This window comes from Pelobates fuscus, chromosome 6 (assembly GCF_036172605.1).
Source record: "Pelobates fuscus isolate aPelFus1 chromosome 6, aPelFus1.pri, whole genome shotgun sequence".
Classification (NCBI taxonomy): Eukaryota; Metazoa; Chordata; class Amphibia; order Anura; family Pelobatidae; genus Pelobates; species Pelobates fuscus.
In genome coordinates, this window is record NC_086322.1 from 282,349,712 (window position 1) to 282,370,749 (window position 21,038).

General features: G+C 41.7%; 1 protein-coding gene across 1 annotated transcript in view; it reads left to right on the forward strand.

Annotated features, from left to right (window-relative positions):
* Positions 1 to 5,154: 5,154 nt before the first annotated feature.
* Positions 5,155 to 21,038, forward strand: part of RUNDC3A (RUN domain containing 3A) — a 30,190-nt gene continuing 14,306 nt past the window's right edge. The window contains exons 1-7 of the mRNA XM_063425546.1: positions 5,155 to 5,476; positions 8,282 to 8,397; positions 14,357 to 14,490; positions 14,649 to 14,734; positions 14,924 to 15,013; positions 15,951 to 16,031; positions 16,923 to 17,088. Of these exons, the coding sequence (XP_063281616.1) occupies positions 5,370 to 5,476; positions 8,282 to 8,397; positions 14,357 to 14,490; positions 14,649 to 14,734; positions 14,924 to 15,013; positions 15,951 to 16,031; positions 16,923 to 17,088 (780 nt within the window). The 5' untranslated portion in view covers positions 5,155 to 5,369. The remainder of the gene's footprint in view (positions 5,477 to 8,281; positions 8,398 to 14,356; positions 14,491 to 14,648; positions 14,735 to 14,923; positions 15,014 to 15,950; positions 16,032 to 16,922; positions 17,089 to 21,038) is intronic.

Genomic DNA, 21,038 nt, shown 5'->3' on the forward strand with positions numbered 1-21,038 from the left:
GAGGCCACGAAAGCAGAATTGGAGAAAGGTCTGATTGAACTATTTTGTCCAAAAAAAAAAAAAAGACATTTACATTCAATTCCCAACAATTTACACTTTTGTGAATAATCGTGTAGGTATGGGGGGCAATAGTTTGCTGAAGAAGTTGCTGGGCTGTGATAATGGGATGGAATACAATTTCGTTGTCAGTTCTTTACAATTCTCAGTTTGGGGAAAAATCTTCTCAGGGGTGTAATCACGTTCAGCAGTCGTGGTGGCAGTCAGTGTTAGTGTAAGGGGGTTATTTATTAAACTGTGTATTGCAGTGAATTCTAAACTGAGTGGCAACATTTAGGCTAAAACTGTTTATCTTTAAACAAAATCTATATCAAATCATATGTTTCCAGATTCCACATTGCTTAATCACATGAATAATTCCTAAATAACTGATTTCCTTCTATTCTATATACATCAGGGCAGCACTTTTTGTGTCCTGCCCAACATCGCTAATATGTAATTCTGAGCAAAGTTCTAAAAGTGGAACAATGAACAGGAACATTCTATTGGTTTCCGTGGCGATTGCTCCATTTTTTTGAAAATTGCACCATAGACGAATTAAGAACCGTGACAGAGCGCACTCGGAGGACTAGCTAAATGGATTTAACCCCTTAAGGACACATGACATGTGTGACATGTCATGATTCCCTTTTATTCCAGAAGTTTGGTCCTTAAGGGGTTAAAGTGATTCTGCTTAATTGCACAGTTAAAGCCTATAGGCAGGTCGGCTGGAGTTATTCAGCAGTGACACAAATAACCGAAAGACCAGGATACAGTGCTGGGTTCAACAAATTATATTTAAAAAAGGCCAAAAATATTATATATAGATATATATATATATATATATGTTGTTTGTGTGTGTGTTTAGAAAAAGTCTGTTTTCAATCTTTCAGTCGACCAATAAGAGTTCATATTTTGGTTTGAAATCGTGTGGAGGATTTCTATTGGCCAGTTTGAATTGCACTCCTTTTTTCTGATTGGGTGCCTGCGAACTCCGCTCCCTAAATCTTATCAATATGACACAGCTGACGATAGGGTGTTCCCTGCTTGGTCTGGCTGCAGTGTCAGTAATTTGCAGCTCTGTATTTGGCATACAAACAAGTGGGCTTATTCACTAAACCTATAATTGGTGAGGCCCAGAATGTTTAAGTTAAAATGGCCTAGGCAAGCAGCTTGAATGTTTGATTACATATTTTGTTCTAAAATGAGAATTTTCCTGGCTAATTCTGCACAGTTAATTGGTTTCAAATTTGAAGTAGTTTTCTTTTTTTAATGAAATGTAATTTTTTTTCAATTACATGCAAGGGCTTTTTTTTAAAGAAACACTATAGTCACACAGACTACTTCATCTCATTGAAGTGGTCTGGGTGCAGTGTCCCTGCCCCACTCAGTCCTGCAATGTAAAAAAAAATTGCTGTTGTAGAAACTACAATAATTACATTGCAGGACTAAGACTGCCTCTAGTGGCTGTCTACCAGACAGACACTAGAGGTACTTTGGGGATTTCATTGGACTTTAGGTGGCCTAACTGATGCTGGAAGTCCTCAAACTCTGCATGAGGACACAGGGCTGCCATCAGATATTTTGGGGATGCAGATTGTACGTTTATGTAGTGTTTCTGTGTATTAGATGCAGAATGTATGTTTGTGTAGTGGATGCAGTGTGTGTTTGCATAATGATGCCGTGTGTATATAGTGACTGCACAGTGTGTGTTTGTGTAGTGGTTGTAGCGTGTGTAGTGACTGCAGAGTGTGTGTTTGTGTAGTGGTTGTAGTGTGTGTAGTGACTGCAGAGTGTGTGTTTGTGTAGTGGTTGTAGTGCGTGTAGCGACTGCAGAGTGTTTGTGTAGTGGTTGTAGTGTGTGTTTGTGTAAGGATGTAGTGTGTGTAGTGACTGCAGAGTGTGTGTGTATATAGTGACTACACAGTGTGTGCTTGTGTAAGGATGTAGTGTGTGTGTATAGTGACTGTAGAGTGTGTGTTTGTGTAAGGATGCAGTGTGTAGTGACTGTAGTGTGTGTGTTTAGGTAGTGATTGCAGAGTGTGTGCTTGTGTAAGGATGTAGTGTGTGTGTGTATAGTGACTGTAGAGTGTGTAAGGATGTAGTGTGTGTGTATGGTGACTGTAGAGTGTGTAAGGATGTAGTGTGTGTGTATAGTGACTGTAGAGTGTGTGTTTGTGTAAGGATGCAGTGTGTAGTGACTGTAGTGTGTGTGTTTAGGTAGTGATTGCAGAGTGTGTGCTTGTGTAAGGATGTAGTGTGTGTGTATAGTGACTGTAGAGTGTGTAAGGATGTAGTGTGTGTGTATAGTGACTGTAGAGTGTGTAAGGATGCAGTGTGTAGTGACTGTAGTGTGTGTGTTTAGGTAGTGATTGCAGAGTGTGTGTTTGTGTAAGGATGTAGTGTGTGTAGTGACTGCAGACTGTGTAAGGATGTAGTGTGTGTAAAGTTACTGCAGTGTGTGTGTTTGTGTAGTGACTGTAGTGTGTGTGTGTGTGTGTGTGTGTGTTTAGGTAGTGGTTGTAGTGTGTGTAGTGACTGCAGAGTGTGTGTTTGTGTAAGAATGTAGTGTGTATGTAGTGACTGCAGAGTGTGTGTTTGTGTAGTGGTTGTAGTGTGTGTAGTGCGTGCAGACTGTTTGTGTAAGGATATAGTTTGTGTAGTGACTGCAGAGTGTGTGTTTGTGTAGTGGTTGTAGTGTGTGTAGTGACTGCAGAGTGTGTTTGTGTAAGGATGTAGTGTGTATGTAGTGACTGCAGAGTGTGTGTTTGTGTAGTGGTTGTAGTGTGTGTAGTGACTGCAGACTGTTTGTGTAAGGATGTAGTTTGTGTAGTGACTGCATAGTGTGTGTTTGTGTAGTGGTTGTAGTATGTGTAGTGACTGCAGAGTGTGTGTTTGTGTAAGGATGTAGTGTGTGTAAATGTTGTAGTATAGTGTATAATGATATATGTGTGTGTAAATGTATGGGGATGCATATGGGTTTTCCATTAATTCAATACATTTTATCTTAGCCCCCCTTACCTGTGGCCAGTGAGGGGGGAGATCACAATCCCTGGCGGTCAGGTGGCATGTTGCGGGCCCCCAGCTACCTGTACACTGCATGGGACCAAGCACACTCCATCTCCACTTTCCAGCTGCTTTTCTCTGTGTAACTCTTGCAAGCCACGCAGAGCGTTGCCATGGTAATCCGTGGCAACGCTCTGACGGCCACGCTGTTCACGAAACTTAGAGAAGTGCAGAGCAGCTGGGAAGTAAAGATGGAGTGTGCAGAGTACAGGTACCCGGGGGCCCAAAGATGCACATATATAGCAGTAATCGCTATATATATATATATATGCACATAGATAATGTGGGCCCGGGATTCCCTGAGCAGTCCGGGCCCATGACAACCATCATGGTTGTCATGCCCTGATGGCGGCCCTGTGAATACATCCAGCATCAGTTAAATCCCCATAGGAAAGCATAGCATAGAAACACATGGCAGGGGCCTTTACAGTGTTAAGAATACAGCTTTGTATTCCAAACACTATAGGTTCCCTTTAATAGGAACATTATTCCACATGCAAAAAAATATTTTTGTTTTCCATAAATGTTACAACATTTATTATTAACCATTTATAGTTACACCGTTTGACCTTTGTAATGTCCCAAATGCACAAACATATTTTTCCATCTAAACATATAATCTTATTTTATCTCTTTATTGCAACTAATATCTCCCTATAACTACCTCTCTCGCTCTAACTGTAGATTTATAAAGCTTGTAGACAATGCAGGTTCCTGCTTTTTGCACTTAGATATAACCTCTTCATATACCCTCATCCTCTCTCTATAACTCCTCCTATGACTCCATATAACCTCTCCCTATAACTCCTCCTATTACTCCATATAACCTCTCCCTATAACTCCTCCTATTATTCCATATAACCTCTCCCTATAACTCCTCATATTACTCCATATAACCTCTCCCTATAACTCCCCTTATTACTCCATATAACCTCTCCCTATAACTCCTCCTATGACTCCATATAACCTCTCCCTATAACTCCTCCTATGACTCCATATAACCTCTCTCTATAACTCCTCCTATGACTCCATATAACCTCTCCCTATAACTCCTCCTATGACTCCATATAACCTCTCTCTATAACTCCTCCTATTACTCCATATAACCTCTCCCTATAACTCCTCCTATTACTCCATATAACCTCTCTCTATAACTCCTCCTATTACTCCATATAACCTCTCCCTATAACTCCTCCTATTACTTCATATAACCTCTCCCTATAACTCCTCCTATTACTCCCTATAACCTCTCTCTATAACTCCTCCTATAACTCCATATAACCTCTCCCTGTAACTCCTATTATTCCATATTACTTCATATAACCTCTCTATATAAGTCCTCCTAATACTCCTTACAGCCATTTTTAACAGTGTTAACATTAACATACAGTCCCATTAAGTAGTGGTAGATTAATATCACTGAAACACCGTAGGGTGATTCTTTTTTTTAACATGTATACATTGTGTTTATAATTTTTATATGGGGATAAACAATGTTCTTTCTATTAAGCTCATCATTGCATTACCTGTAACTATAAAACAGGTCATGAGACTTTTTTTTTTTTTTTTTAAACAATAGGACCTGATCACCTATATTACGTGCAAAATAAATTGTTTTGTTTCTATCAAACATGTTTTATATATTATCTAACATTTTCTATTCACTCCCTGTGTGTATAATGATTGTATAATTATTTCTTACAAGGTTATATTATGGTTATAGAAATTTTATATTTTCAAATTGGGGGGGTGGGGGGGAGGATTTCTACTATTCTAGTAATTATAATATATATATTGCTTTTAATATCTGAACTTTTTTGTCGTTTTCATCATTTGCAAGAACCATTCAGATGCCAATATCTTTACAAACATAATAACCTATTTTAACGCTGAATGGCTAGTAAACATATTTTGTGAGAATTCTTTTTTTTTGTAACCTCCTTTGGTCACATGACCCAATCTTTCTAACCTCAGCTGCCTCCCCCCGCTCCTTCCCCCCCTCCACAATGGCCCTCCTTCTCCTCCCCCGATGCTCTCTCTGGGTGGGTGACGTCACTAGCAGTGTCTCCTGTTCAGTACCAGGGACAGCAGCCTTTACCATCCTTATTCTGCTGCTATAGGGTCCCTATTGCAAGCCCATCAAAGAAGGGAGGCTCAGTGACTGAGGGCTGATCCAGACACATAGAAGATAGAAGCATTAGCCTGTATGCCAGCAGGTGGACTGGTCCTGTCTTTTGGGGAGGGGGAGCCTGGATATTTTGCTGTGGATGGGACCAAGCTTCATGCAGTCGGCCATGGCTCTGGGATTGCCAAGTAAAAAGTCATCCTCGAGGAACATTGCAGTGGAGAGGAAGAACCTACTGACTGTTTGCAGGTCAGCTCTAGGGGGTTAGAAGGGAAGGGGGGAGGTTCCATTCTAGAATGACAATGGAATACAATGTATATAGCATGGACATAGAGCTGGGGTGAGGCTCAGAGGGACACTGGGAGCTCATGGAAATAGACTGATGGGAAGAAAGGCTTCAGATCTATTCCTCAGAGAGGTGTTAGAGAAATGGGTGTCTACATCCTGGAGAATGAATGGCTGGAGGTCCTCAAGGCAGACATAAAGAAAAAGACAAGCTTGTAATGGGATGGTTAGACTTGTCAAGGGATGATGGCTTAAAATAAGGTTATGAGAGGTAGAATGATTTTTGAGGGCAAGATGTCTCAGGACATATAAAGCAGGCATATCTACAAGGGGTTAATGTAATTGGGGGGAGGAGAGGAGGAAGTTAACATGCCAGGGAGTGACATTTTTCATGGGTGGTGGGGGATGTCACTGATGGCATTCTGAATGAGAAAACTGAATGGGAATTCTGGTCATAGGGGGTGATGACAGGAAGTGAGATCACAGCTGGCCATGTGATGTCATAACCTGAATTAAAGAAAGAGGCCAAGGACACATTGGGAGTGCATATCATAGTCTGTATATACACACAATGTCAACTGAATATACATTGTCTAAGTATGTTTAATAGGCGATTGTACATATTAATACCCCCTCTCTGCCTCTTCATTTCTCTAATGCTACCTCAACCTCTCTTTCTATAATGGCTTTTCTATCTGGTGGCTTAGTACTCTGTCTGCCACTCCTATATAATAATATAAATATTTGTTTAGTAAAATTGCTGTTTTGAAAATGTTTATATCTTTTTTATTCTTATTTTTCATCTATTGTCAGTTTATAGTCATTAATATCTGTCTGTCTGAGCTATCAACCATCTACCCTTTATCCGATTTTCAATCTCTTTACCTCTCTCACCTACCCCATATATTTTTTTTTATAAAAGTGAGATTATGTTTATCTCTCAATTTCCTTTACCAGCACACCTATTTTAATAAAAAAAATATTTCCCAGTATAAAATACTATTATACTACATATCATAACAGTATATATCTCTTCCTTTAACAAGCTTGCAATTTTCATCTTTCCTTTTCTTCCTGATTATTCCTTCCCTTTTTTTCTTCAGATCTCCAATATTCATCATTTTCTATTAACATTTGTCTTCACCATCCTATCTGCTAATATATAATATATATATATTGTTTGCTTGTTCACGTGTTCTCATCCTGTTGCTTGCCCATCTCCTTATAATCACATTCTATATACTGATATTCTGTAACTCTCATAACTCTCAAAGATCTGTCAGATGTTCGAATGTCTCTCTATGAGCACTCACTAACCCTTATCTGACTTCTCTTTCCTCATATTCAAGCCCACCTACTTGAGTGTGACTGCCTGGCTGCCTCATTGCTCGTGGTGAAGCCCACATACTTCGACATCTACCTGATGCCCATTTTCTCTCTCTGTACCCACCCACTTGCACTGCCATATTTCTCATAGTCATGCCCCATCACTCCTATTCCTTTGCTCGACTTTGTCATTCACACCTGCCCACTCACTCTTTACTCCCTTTCCTCTGCCTGACTCATCAATTTATTTTCACACTCATTGATCTACCTTTACTTAATAACGTTGCTATATTTTTCCTTAGTTTTTGGCCCGACCAGATGTTTCTCTTGAATAAAAAAAAACAAAAAACAAAAAAACAATGAACTGTCATTCTATTTCTTAACTCTTAAACTAATCATTCCAAAACCCAACCTCAAGACCCACCAGAGGTCCAGGTTTTATTAATGTCTATGTTTGAAATAACTTGAAAATTCCTAAACCCTGTACTCTAAGATAGAAACATAGAATGTGACGGTAGATTAGTACCATTCGTCCCATCTAGTCTGCCCAATTTTCTAAATACTTTCATTAGTCTCTGGCCTTATCGTATAGCTAGGATAGCCTTATGCCTATCCCACGCATGCTTAAACTCCTTTAATGTGTTAACCTCTACCACTTCAGCTGGAATGCTGTTCCATGCATCCACTACCCTCTCAGTAAAGTAATACTTTCTGATATTTTTAAACCTTTGCCCCTCTAATTTAAGACTATGTCCTCTTGTTGTGGTAGTTTTTCTTCTTTTAAATATAGTCTCCTCCTTTACTGTGTTGATTCCCTTTATGTATTTAAATGTTTCTATCATATCCCCCCTGTCTCGTCTTTCCTCCATGCTATACATGTTAAGTTCCTTTAACCTTTCCTTGTAAGTTTTATCCTGCAATCCATGAACCAGTTTAGTAGCCCTTCCCTAAACTCTCTCTAAAGTATCAATATCCTTGATACTTTAGTTGTTCTACACCAGGGGTAGGCAGGCTCGGTACTCCAGTTATTGCACATCTCCCATGATGCTTTGTCAGTGTTGTGTCTGTAAGAATGAGAGATGTAGTCCAAACATCTGAAGTTCCAAAGGTTGCTTATGTCTGTTCTACACCAACAGCTGGCTCTGTAGCTGAGTTACCAACCTTTCACACTCCTCAAATATTAAACTATTTAAATCTTTGGGTCCTCACCAGTCTCAAAAACCATCACCTCATGCTCATCTACTTGACTGACAAAACGCACTCAAGCTCTTCATCCACATGCAGAAGCTCAGTAGGAAGGTCCATCTTTATTGCCCATCTCTCATCCCTTTGTCCTACTGCCCCATACTTCATTTTGTAGCCACATCTTTTGTCACCATCCATGTTCACCTTCTGCTCTCCTATAACTTTTGTTTTGTGGTTTCCTTGTCATCTTTAACCCAGGTTTTCTGTGAAGACACTCCTAGAGAAATACACGGCTGAGCCTATTGACGATTCCTCAGAAGAATTTGTGAATTTCGCTGCAATTCTTGAGCATATTCTTAGCCACCGTTTCAAAGGTGAAAAAGACAGGAGGGAAGTGATTTGTAGAGATAAGGGATGGATAGCTGAGCAAGGCAAACCAGGAGAAGGGACAAGAAGAGAGTTATTAGAGTTAAAAGAAAAAAACAAGGGGAGAGATGAGAACCATATTGGAGGGATGATTGGGAGAGAGAATAGAAGGAAGATAAAGTGAAGGAGGAGAGTGAGAAGGGAAATAAAGAAAAGAATAGGGATGGAATGATGAGAAGAAAGTGAAATGGAAAATAGGGGAAGGGAGGAAAATGAGGGAAAAAATATGGAATGGAATTTTAAACAGAGGGTAGTCGAGAGAAGGAAATAACGTATGGGATAAAGATCAGAGAGGCATGGAGACAGAAGGGAGTAGAAAGTATGGGGGGAAAAATAGGAGCTGTGTCACATATATTGTCATTTTTTTTTAATTCTTTATTTTTCATGCAGTGATATAGATAACATGTAGTCTAGTAATGCCACAACAGCGATTACTATAGTTTTCAGATACATAGAGTTACAATTGCATGGCATGAGAATGTGCACATTTTTAAGAGAGGATAACACACGGGAGTATCTGGCTGTATAGCATCATTGGATTGTTTTAAACTCACTAAGCTAGACAGGCTTACGACTAGTTTTGTAGCGTTTTAAAGATTATGGTAAATATATGGCATTGCCTTTTTGAGCAGGTCTAACATGCATACTTATGCCGAGGTTATAACAGCGTAAATTCTCGTTGTAGTTGAGGACAATTTAAACCAATTTAAGGTGAGACAGGTTAAACAGCGCAGTTTTGTAATAAAACCATTCAAACATCTGGCTTTATTACACCAGTGGATTATTTTTAAGCGAAACAGGCTTACGATTAATTCAAGTGCGTTGAAAGTTATATCAAATACATGGCATTGCGGTTCGGAGAAGGTCATTCTGTTGTACCTATGCCATTATTATCTAGTATGTGTAGCTTTGTGCGATGCATTTCAATCTAGTGTATTAAGGTACATTAATTAACGAGTAAACAAAACCCAACAAAACATGGCATAATTAGTGAGGGGTATGCTTTGCCAAGAAGTTCATTGTGGAGAGACCGTCTAATTAATTCCTCACCCCCTTCGTATAGCCAGTCCAGAGTACCCACGAATGTCCAGGAAGAGAAGGGTCTGTAATGTATGGATGTACGGTGTACTAACAATCCATATTTTTGAGTAAGAGCCTTTCAGTGCCTGGTAGGGGTGTCTAGGTCTTTGTCTGCAGCTTCTTCTGCTATCAGCCGACGCCTGTTCTGCTGGGCTTTGTGTGGGCCTCCTGGGTCAGCGTTCTCACTGGGCTTTGTGTGGGCCTCTTGTGCCGCGGAGGGGTTCCCCGCCTGTAACTACCACCGGTATCAAGTCTCACTGCCTCCTGGTCATCGTTACGGCCGACACCGTAAGTTCGCAGGTGCGGGGTTGCGCCTTGCTGGGTGAGGGTTGTTGGGGCTGCCGAGGTGCTGGTGAGTTGTGTGAGTTGGCGTGTCTCTCCCTGAGGCATGGGGACACGTCCGCTGTGACCCCGGGTACCTTGCGCTGTTGATCTCCGGCATCGGCGTTGTCCGAGAGCCCTTCTGGAGGCGCGAGGGGCATTCCCGCTTAGGTATCGCCGGGTTGCAGGGCGTATCCAAGCTTCTACCTCTCTCATCGCCCTCCTGAATGTCCATTTCTGGGTATGGAGCTTGGCCCAGAGGCCGGCGCGCATCTGGTCATGGAACTCCCATGTGTGCCATGGAGGCTGAATTTGCACGCGGGTTAAGTTTGGCTGTGTGTGAGCCGCCATCTTGTCTGGGCCCAGGCTGGCCCGTCTTGCTTTGGGTGCCATTGCATGGTCATGCTTGGTTGCGGGGTTGTTCGCCCCCGTCGAGGACTGGGATATCCCCCGCCGGTCCAGAGGGGGGGCAGCAGGGCTATGCTGCATCTGGGCTTTTGTGTCGGTCCCTCAGGCTTTGGGTTCCGCTCCACTACAGGCCACATGGTCGGCCCGGGCCATTCCACCTCACTTCGGTGCCGGACTGGTATCATTCCGTTCCTCTTGTTTTTATGAGACGGATTCTGGTCACCGTGTGCTGCCAGCGTTGATGGACCGGTCGGTTGTCGCTTGTTTGTGCTTAATGTTGCTGGAGTTCTTAGATTTTGCGTCCGGCCATCTTGGCTGTCAGGCCCCGCCCCCCCCCCCCATATATTGTAATTTAGTAGATCCACAGGACATAATGGAGCAGAGTCATGGACTCCTAGCTCTTGTGAGCTTTAATCCTTAAAGGTACACTCTACTGCTCAAATAAAACAACAAATACAAATAACAGTTTAGTAGATATATCCTAATAAAAAATGCAGGCATTTATCTATGCATATTTTAATTAGGGTATATCTAAAATCTCCTTTTAAAAGCTGCAGTTCTCCTGTCTGATGCCTTTGCAAGCCTTCCCCTTTAAACCCCGCCCAGACTCTCTATGGCTGTCCAATCACAGACTTCCTAATGAGAAGTCTCTGCAAGGCAGGTGCTCTGGGCAATTGCCGCCTCTTAAGTTTAGCTAAACTGATAAAAAACAAAACAAAAAAAAAAAAACAGGAAGTAAAAGTACATGTTGTCTGATTGACAGCCAGGGGGGTGTAACCATTTTAATTTCTATTGAAATCTGCACATTCTGTAAAATGAAAAGTACTTCAGCAAGCTAAAGCATTTTAGGGGTCTGGAGTGCCCATTAATGCTTTATGATAAATGTAAAGCAATCTTTTGCTTCTCTTTTTCTCTCTCTTGTTGCTTGCAATCTGTAATGTTGCTTCTAATTTGTTAAATTGTGTTCTCTATGATTATCTTTTCCCCTACGAGCTGTCAATGTGGAATCTCTCACTTTTCTGCCAATGTTGTTTTCTCTTTTTCTGTCAGTGTGTTTTGTCTCTTGTCTCTCTCTCTGTCCATGCTGTCTCTCTGGCTGCTCTCTATTCATGCTGTCTCTCTGGCTGCTCTCTATCCATGCTGTCTCTCTGGCTACTCTCTATCTATGCTGTCTCTCTGGCTACTTTCTGTCCATACTGTCTCTCTGGCAGCTTTCTATCCATGCTGTCTCTTTGACAGCTTTCTGTTCATGCTGTCTCTCTGGCAGCTTTCTGTCCATGCTGTCTCTCTGGCAGCTTTCTGTTAATGCTGTCTCTCTGGCAGCTTTCTGTTCATGCTGTCTCTCTGGCAGCTTTCTGTTCATGCTGTCTCTCTGGCAGCTTTCTGTTCATGCTGTCTCTCTGGCAGCTTTCTGTCCATGCTGTCTCTCTGGCAGCTTTCTGTTTATGCTGTCTCTCTGGCAGCTTTCTGTTTATGCTGTCTCTCTGGCAGCTTTCTGTTTATGCTGTCTCTCTGGCAGCTTTCTGTTTATGCTGTCTCTCTGGCAGCTTTCTGTTCATGCTGTCTCTCTGGCAGCTTTCTGTTCATGCTGTCTCTCTGGCAGCTTTCTGTCCATGCTGTCTCTCTGGCAGCTTTCTGTTTATGCTGTCTCTCTGGCAGCTTTCTGTTTATGCTGTCTCTCTGGCAGCTTTCTGTTTATGCTGTCTCTCTGGCAGCTTTCTGTTTATGCTGTCTCTCTGGCAGCTTTCTGTTTATGCTGTCTCTCTGGCAGCTTTCTGTTCATGCTGTCTCTCTGGCAGCTTTCTGTTCATGCTGTCTCTCTGGCAGCTTTCTGTTCATGCTGTCTCTCTGGCAGCTTTCTGTTCATGCTGTCTCTCTGGCAGCTTTCTGTTCATGCTGTCTCTCTGGCAGCTTTCTGTTCATGCTGTCTCTCTGGCAGCTTTCTGTTCATGCTGTCTCTCTGGCTGCTCTCTCTCCATGCAGTCTCTAGGGCTGCTCTCTATCCATGCTGTCTCTCTGGCAGCTTTCTGTCCATGCTGTCTCTCTGGCTGCTCTCTATTCATGCTGTCTCTCTGGCTGCTCTCTATCCATGCTGTCTCTCTGGCTGCTTTCTGTTCATGCTGTCTCTCTGGCAGCTTTCTGTCCATGCTGACTCTGTGGCAACTTTCTGTCCATGCTGTCTCTCTGGCTGCTCTCTATCCATGCTGTCTCTCTGGCTGCTCTCTATCCATGCTGTCTCTCTGGCTGCTCTCTATCCATGCTGTCTCTCTGGTTGCTCTCTATCCATGCTGTCTCTCTGGTTGCTCTCTATCCATGCTGTCTCTCTGGCAGCTTTCTGTTCATGCTGTCTCTCTGGCTGCTCTCTATCCATGCTGTCTCTCTGGCAGCTTTCTATCCATGCTGTCTCTTTAGCAGCTTTCTGTTTATGCTGTCTCTCTGGCAGCTTTTTGTTCATGCTGTATCTCTGGCAGCTTTTTGTTCATGCTGTCTCTCTGGCAGCTTTCTGTCCATGCTGTCTCTCTGGCAGCTTTCTGTCCATGCTGTCTCTCTGGCTGCTTTCTGCTTATTGTGTCTCTCTGTTTTTTTTGTCCATGCTGCCTCTTTGACTGCTCTCTGTGTAGGCTATCTCGTGCTACATTTTGCCTATTCTGTCTCTCTTGCTGGTTTCAGTCCACGCTGTCTCTCTGGCTGGTTTCAGTTCATGCTGTCTCTCTGGTTGGTTTCAGTTCATGCTGTCTCTCTGGCAGCTTTCTGTTCATGCTGTCTCTCTGGTTGGTTTCAGTTCATGCTGTCTCTCTGGCTGGTTTCAGTTCATGCTGTCTCTCTGGCTGGTTTCAGTTCATGCTGTCTCTCTGGCTGGTTTCAGTTCATGCTGTCTCTCTGGTTGGTTTCAGTCCATGCTGTCTCTCTGGCTGGTTTCAGTTCATGCTGTCTCTCTGGTTGGTTTCAGTCCATGCTGTCTCTCTGGTTGGTTTCAGTCCATGCTGTCTCTCTGGTTGGTTTCAGTTCATGCTGTCTCTCTGGCTGGTTTCAGTTCATGCTGTCTCTCTGGCTGGTTTCAGCTCATGCTGTCTCTCTGGCTGGTTTCAGCTCATGCTGTCTCTCTGGCTGGTTTCAGTCCATACTGTCTCTCTGGTTGGTTTCAGTCCATGCTGTCTCTCTGGTTGGTTTCAGTCCATGCTGTCTCTCTGGCTGGTTTCAGTCCATGCTGTCTCTCTGGCTGGTTTCAGTTCATGCTGTCTCTCTGGTTGGTTTCAGTCCATGCTGTCTCTCTGGTTGGTTTCAGTCCATGCTGTCTCTCTGGTTGGTTTCAGTCCATGCTGTCTCTCTGGTTGGTTTCAGTCCATGCTGTCTCTCTGGTTGGTTTCAGTCCATGCTGTCTCTCTGGTTGGTTTCAGTTCATGCTGTCTCTCTGGCTGGTTTCAGTCCATGCTGTCTCTCTGGTTGGTTTCAGTCCATGCTGTCTCTCTGGCTGGTTTCAGTCCATGCTGTCTCTCTGGCTGGTTTCAGTTCATGCTGTCTCTCTGGCTGGTTTCAGTTCATGCTGTCTCTCTGGCTGGTTTCAGTTCATGCTGTCTCTCTGGCTGGTTTCAGTTCATGCTGTCTCTCTGGCTGGTTTCAGTTCATGCTGTCTCTCTGGCTGGTTTCAGTTCATGCTGTCTCTCTGGCTGGTTTCAGTTCATGCTGTCTCTCTGGCTGGTTTCAGTTCATGCTGTCTCTCTGGCTGGTTTCAGTCCATGCTGTCTTTTGCTGCGTTTTGTCCATTTTGTCTCTATGGCTGCATCCTGACCATGCTGACCATGTTCTTTGACTGCATTCTATTCACGCTCTCTGACTGCTGTCTCTCCGGGCAGTTTTTATCTTTCTGCTATCGCTGTATGCTGTCTATATCTGGTTTCTCTCTTCTTCCATGCCTTCTCCCTGCCCTCTGACATCCATCCTGTATTTGAAAAATATTCCACATCTCTGTGATTTGTTTTTTTAAAATCCATATTTTCCTTTTACCCTACAATTCTCTAATTGCTCTAAAAATCCAATATTTTTTTTCCCCTCTCTCGATGTATGATTCGCATTGTCTGTCTTCCTTTGTGCTCTCAGGTCATGTCAGCTGGTTCAGCTCCGATGGTCAGAGAGGATTCTGGGATTATATCCGAATCGCTTGCAGCAAAGTCCCCAACAATTGTATCAGCAGCATTGAAAACATGGAGAACATCAGCACAGCCAGGGCAAAGGTACGAGGTTGGGCTTTTATTGTCTAGTGTATGTTGTGTCACTAATTGTACATTGTGTCGCAAGGCTTTTTTATTGTTTTGCGTATTGTGTTCTATTGCATCTGTATTCTATTACACTTGATGGACAGGCTCTGTTCAACCGTGGCTTTGTGTTGTAGGGTCGGGCCTGGCTGCGTCTCGCTCTTATGGAGAAACGATTGTCAGAATACATTGTGATGGCTCTCAGAGACACGCGGACCACAAGGCAAGCAATGGAAGAAATATCTATTAACCCTTTGAGTTGCAAAGTTGCTGAGGTTGGAGATGCACAAAGGGTTATCATTGAACACTCCTAGCTATATTTTTATTTACCCATCCCTTTATACACCAGCAGTGTTCTCCCCCTCTCGTTTGGGCATGCTTCTCACTCCCATTCTCTGTCCCCTTTCCCCAGGAGATTTTATGACGACGGTGCCATCTTGCTGCGAGAAGAATCCTCAGTACTCACCGGTATGCTAATAGGCTTGAGTGCCATCGACTTCAGGTGAGGAGAGGTAACGTCCCCCTCCTACCCTTCAAGCTTCCTTGATACTTCCCTTTCCTGTCATCAAACATCGTATCTTTCGTATCTTCTCTCCAATGTCCACAATCTCACCATCTGCATCTTCTCCACAATTAACTTTTTCGCACCATCCTTTTCACATGTATCTTTTTTTGACCAACGAGTATCCAAGAGCCTCACTCGCTCTCACTTGGAGGTTAGCCCCAGGCCCATTCCAAGCACTCGTTTCTCTTATCCCTTCCCACCAGAACCTTAAGGCCAAATTTATCAGGTCAAAACAGGTACGAATATTAAGCAATGTTAAGAGAAATTCTGGGGTTCCATGATTAGTGATCTTTATTCAGCACCCAATTTGCCTTGTTAACTCTCCCCTTAGTGTTCCTTCCAGCACACACACGGTGATTTCATACACAAAACAAGTCACTCTCCCATTCCAGTTCTTATGAGCTGGACCTATTCTGGGAAATCTCATCACCTCCTGTCCTAATACTCTATAAGTCAATGAGTAATACCACCCGGACTTCCATCTAAGAGCCCATTAACAATATGGAGCGATCTGCCAAGAGTGGTGACTACAATTCACCAGGACTTTTTTTTATTATTATTAACTTTTTCAAACTTTTCTTTCTTTTTTTTTGCCATTGTAGAGTTACAGGTCAGCTATAAAAGTTTGGAAGCCATCAAAAAATATATATTCCGGTCGAGTTTAATATTTCATAGTAATCTCTCATAAAATGTACATTTCCCATAAATACTTTACTATATTTATATCATCCATTGAAGGGGATTCCTCTCTCCGTCAGCCATGTCCTTTGTTCTGTCCTCCCCACATCATTACCATCCTGTCCCATACATCTCTCCCTCCCAGTGAATCTGTAGACCCTTGGATTTGATCCATGCATACATTACTCTCTTACAGCTTTTGCCTTAAAGGAGAAGGCATTGATGGCAAAACTCCAGCAGTCATAGATTACACTCCCTACCTTAAGTTTACACAAAGGTGAGTTTTTGTTTTTTTTAATGCAAAGTGATAACAGGATTAACACGTGAGCTTGTAAATTGATTTTGATGGAGTAGATTCTAGGGAATTATAATATTTCTCACTAGTCAGGTTTTTTTTTTTAATAAATATAACTCTGGGGTAATTTTTGCACATTTTTAGTTATTAGATTAAGCAGCAGATCGGAGTGTAGATACAGTAAAGTGATACTTAAAGGATCACTATAGGGTCAGGAACACAAACATGTATTCCTGACCCTATAGTGTTAAAACCACCATCTAGCCCCCCCTGGACCCATCATGCCTCCATAAATATAGAAATCTTACTTGTATTCAAGTCAGAAGCTGTAACTCTGCATGCTGTTTGCCTCCGAAAAAAACAAGCAATCAGAAGTGGTGGCCTGATCCAATCAGAATGCTTCCCCATAGGATTGGCTGAGACTGACAAAGAGGCAGATCAGGGGCAGAACCAGGACAATTCAAACACAGCCCTGGCCAATCAGTATCTCCTCATAGAGATGAATTGAATCAATGAATATCTATGAGGAAAGTTCAGTGTCTGCATGCAGAGGGAGGAGACACTGAATGTTTGGATGCATTTTAGGCAGCCATGACCCAGGAAGGATCTCTAACAGCCATCTGAGGAGTGGCCAGTGAAGTTATAGGCTGTAATGTAAACACTGCATTTTCTCTGAAAAGACAGTGTTTACAGCAAAAAGCCTGACGGTAATGATTCTACTCACCAGAACAGATTCAATAAGCTGTAGTTGTTCTGGTGACTATAGTGTCCCTTTAACCCATAATGACAAATGACAGAAATTTTACTTCTGAAGCTGTGTCCTTAAGGGGGTCAACTTATGTTCCAAACTGATGTTCTGCTTTTTTTCACCAGCTATGATTACTTGAGCGAGGAGGAGGACAGGGAGAGCGTGGGGGGGAGTAGCAGTGAAGACAGTTCACCGGAACATCCTTACCTGCCCCTTCTTACTGACGAGGAGAGTTGGTACAGCAAGTGGCGCAAAATGGAGCAGAAATTTCGCATTGTCTATGCACAGAAGGTATGAATAAATTATGGTACTTTGTATCTCCAGTAATTGTTTGATTTGACTTGTACGACCAGAGTAATCGAGATCTCTCCCATGTTCTTTTTATGGATTCGGTGAATTCCAGAATAGAATAATTCATCAAATTATAATTTAACATATTCAGGGTCATTCACTAAGTTGAGAGACAATAAAGTGAATTTCAATTTCTGCAGCTGGCTTAGAATTGGAACCTTGATATCACGATCATGTAGTAAATGTATCGGTAGTATATTGTCCTCCTTTGCAGTGCTATAAATATCGTTCTCCGTGGAAAAGGAATGAATGATACGATGCAAAGACTAGGACTTTAACTATAAATATGAACAGCCAGAAAATCCAAGAATAAGTCATAATATTAATTATAAATATTGAGTAATCTAGAGAGTAGAAGTGGACCTTTGGACAATGTGCTTAGAGGGAGACGAGATGTCAAATCTACTTATCTGATCGGTTTGTCGGGCTCTTTATTGGTCTATCGAGCATAAACAATGCCAGCCCAGCTTTTGGAAACTGTTAGGAGAAGAAAAAACATGAAAGAGAGAGACAAACAGCAGGATGCTTTTGGAAACTATAGGGGGATGGAAAACAGAGGCGGACAGATGGAGAGATCCAAGGTGTAAATGGCTGAAATGAGAGGGTCGGAAAGAAAGAGTAATGGAATGAGAGGTTATTACTGATTGTAGTAAGCAGAGTGATGTCTTCAATTTTTTTTTCTAAAACGTGGGATGGTCCTCGGTTGTTCTGTTGTCTAGAGGGAGAGCACTCAAGAGTTACAACCTTTGTACCGATGGTGATCAGCCTTCTCTCTTTGCATTCTTAAATCACTTGACCTGGACACATGCTGCTGTGGTGCACCTAAGGCGATGAGATGGGATATTAAATGTATGGCTATCCTGCAGGAAGTTTGGAGGAAAGACGAGACAGGGGGGGATATGATAGAAATATTTAAATACATAAAGAGAATCAACACAGTAAAGGAGGAGACTATATTTAAAAGAAGTAAACTACCACAACAAGAGGACATAGTCTTAAATTAGAGGGACAAAGGTTTAAAAATAATATCAGGAAGTATTACTTTACTGAGAGGGTAGTGGATGCATGGAATAGCCTTCCAGCTGAAGTGGTAGAGGTTAACACAGTGAAGGAGTTTAAGCATGCGTGGGATATGCATAAGGCTATCCTAGATATAAGATAAGGCCAAGGACTAATGAAAGTATTTAGAAAATTGGGCAGACTAGATGGGCCGAATGGTTCTTATCTGCCGTCACATTCTATGTTTCTATGATATTGTGGTTTGTGATGAAGGAGTGCTCTGTGGCCCACAATGAGGAGTTTAGAGGATGCATGTTTAGATAGAGCTAATGTAATTGCTTGCGGGCACCCGAGATGCAGTCACATGCCTGTTTACCTGTAGGGGTGAGAAAAGTTTGTCTGTCATACCTACGTACAGAGCATTGTTGGGATCTAGGCTTGACAATACAAGCAATGCTGTGACTGCTCTGGGGGCAAGCTAATGTGTTATCCAGCAAATCATCCCCCGTGTAGACTTAGTATTTGCTTCTATGTATGGTTTAAGTGAATTGTAGCTGTTGAATATTAATTCAAGGCTTTTAACCTGTTGGGAAGGTGGTGTGGGAGAGATGTTACACGGTTTCTTTCCTGCTATTCTGGTTCTTGTTGAAGGCGACTGTAAATGAACTTTGATAATCATACATTTTATATTCTACTTTTATTGATTTGATTCATGCACTACCCTTTGGGCTTAGCACTCATTTTAATCTTTTACTGTAGCACATCATAAAAAATGTATAATTTGACTTCCGAATAGTGACCCAGCCAGTTTGGCTCACTTATATCACTTCAAATGTCATTAGCATTTCAGACTCATACCACCCAAGTGACCCTATTTATAAGGGACAGTCCCTCTTTGAGCCCATATGTCCTCTGTCCCTCTTTACTATTTCAATGTTTCTTATTGGTGTATGGCAGGGTATAACGAAGCTTTACAGCAAGGAAACTCACAGTAATGTGGCTTAAAACTGCAATAAACATGTTTACAAATTAGTTTGTGCACATGATAAAAATAAAGTTCTTAAAAATATATTCTGTTTTACAGTAGGTCATGCAGTCATCTATAAAAGTCATTAACAGCCATTCCTCTGGCCACATCCCCTAAATTTAATTTGAAATGTTGGGATGTAGGCAGACTGGTTCCATCCAAAGTTCAGGGCTGAATTGCCAGACAAGTTTCAATTCTCTTTTAATTTTGTTAGAAAACTTGACCTTGTTCGACATTGGTGCCTTAGAGCAATCTGTGATCTACTGGAGTCCATTATGTCGCCAGTCAGACATCTAGCCATGTTATGATACTCTCTCATTGACCAAAAATAACTATACATAGGACATGCACAATTCCATTAGGCCATTATTCCATAAAACAGTGCGGTGCCACCACTAATGGTACAGGATTTATGGGTGTTCCAGTGGAGATAATAATAAAATTCGAGCCCTTGGAAGTGCATGAGGACTGGTTTTGGACTTAACTGAGAAAAACATTTACATGTCCACTGTATACCTCGTCACCAGCTGGTATCTGTGTTTCAGCTGGTGTCAATCATAAATTTTGTAATTTACTGGTGGACCTGGTGTTCAAACATCTAACTTAAAAAAAACTTTGGAGATGGGAGTTGTAGGTCAAGAAGATCTGAGAATGGTGGGCATTGTTTGACCTCCATAAACACTGTTTTGTTTTTGTTTGTTTTTTAAATTATCTGAAATATATGGAGGAATTCTGGGACTGGGAGTGAGACTCTGTAACTGATAACACCTTTATTGGTAACTTTAAAAAGATGTACACAAAATACGAGGAGAAAACAGAACCAGGATGAACAAAAAAATGTGTTCCTTATATGGGGGAAGGTTGTATACTTTTGGCCGAGAAGGCACGTAAAATTGAGTGTACCAGCCCATCGCAAAGCTCACAGTCTTTCTCAATAGTTTATAATTTATATAGATATTGTTGTAACTATGAGTAGAGAATAATGTAATACTGTTTTACATTTCTGTTTTTAAAGTATGTGCAAATTGACCTCTCTTGTTTTCAGTCCATTTAACTCCCATGTAGACTTCATGGTCCTTTTCTGCCCAACGATCTATGGACCTTTAGTCATCTCTTTGTTCTATTCTCAGTGGGAAACTATTTTCAGCTAACACAGTTTTAGTGTAATTGTATAATACAGGATTAAATCATCTCGTAGCAGTTGGTCGGTAGAGCTATTGATCTGAATCTGTGCTTGTTAACCTTCAACATAGACCGGGTTGGAGATGTATTTTTCATCTGTATAACTAGCTCAGTTAAATTGAAATGTATTATAGAAAAAAAAACCTTAATTCTGAATTAGAGATTTTCCAGCGACACATGGGATTTGACTACACTGGGGAGGCAATGTTGCTATAGTAACCAATCTACTATTGGTATTTAACTGGGGATTAAAGATAGTGATGTGCCTATTCTAACCAATAAGTTTGAAGAGCTATTGATGTATAAGAAAGAAATGTTGATGTAAAATGCGATTCAAGCTAATCATGAAATAAATGGCGATCAACCAAGAAATAGAGAAATAACATCTCTTGATATTAATGCAGCCCTGTCCAATATCAATTAAACACTAGAAAAGCTACAATTTCTGGGGAAATTGTGTGAAGTGTTCTTGCCTCCACCAGTAGTCTACAACTGGAGTGGGCGGAGTAACTGTTATTATTTATTTATATAGAGCATTTAACCCCTTAAGGACACCGCTTCAGAAGCTTGTCTTTCACTTAATGACACAAGCATTTTTTGCATTTTTTGCTGTTTGCGTTCAACTGCAATTTGCATTTTACTAATTTATTGCACCGACGCATATTATATACCGTTTTTTAAA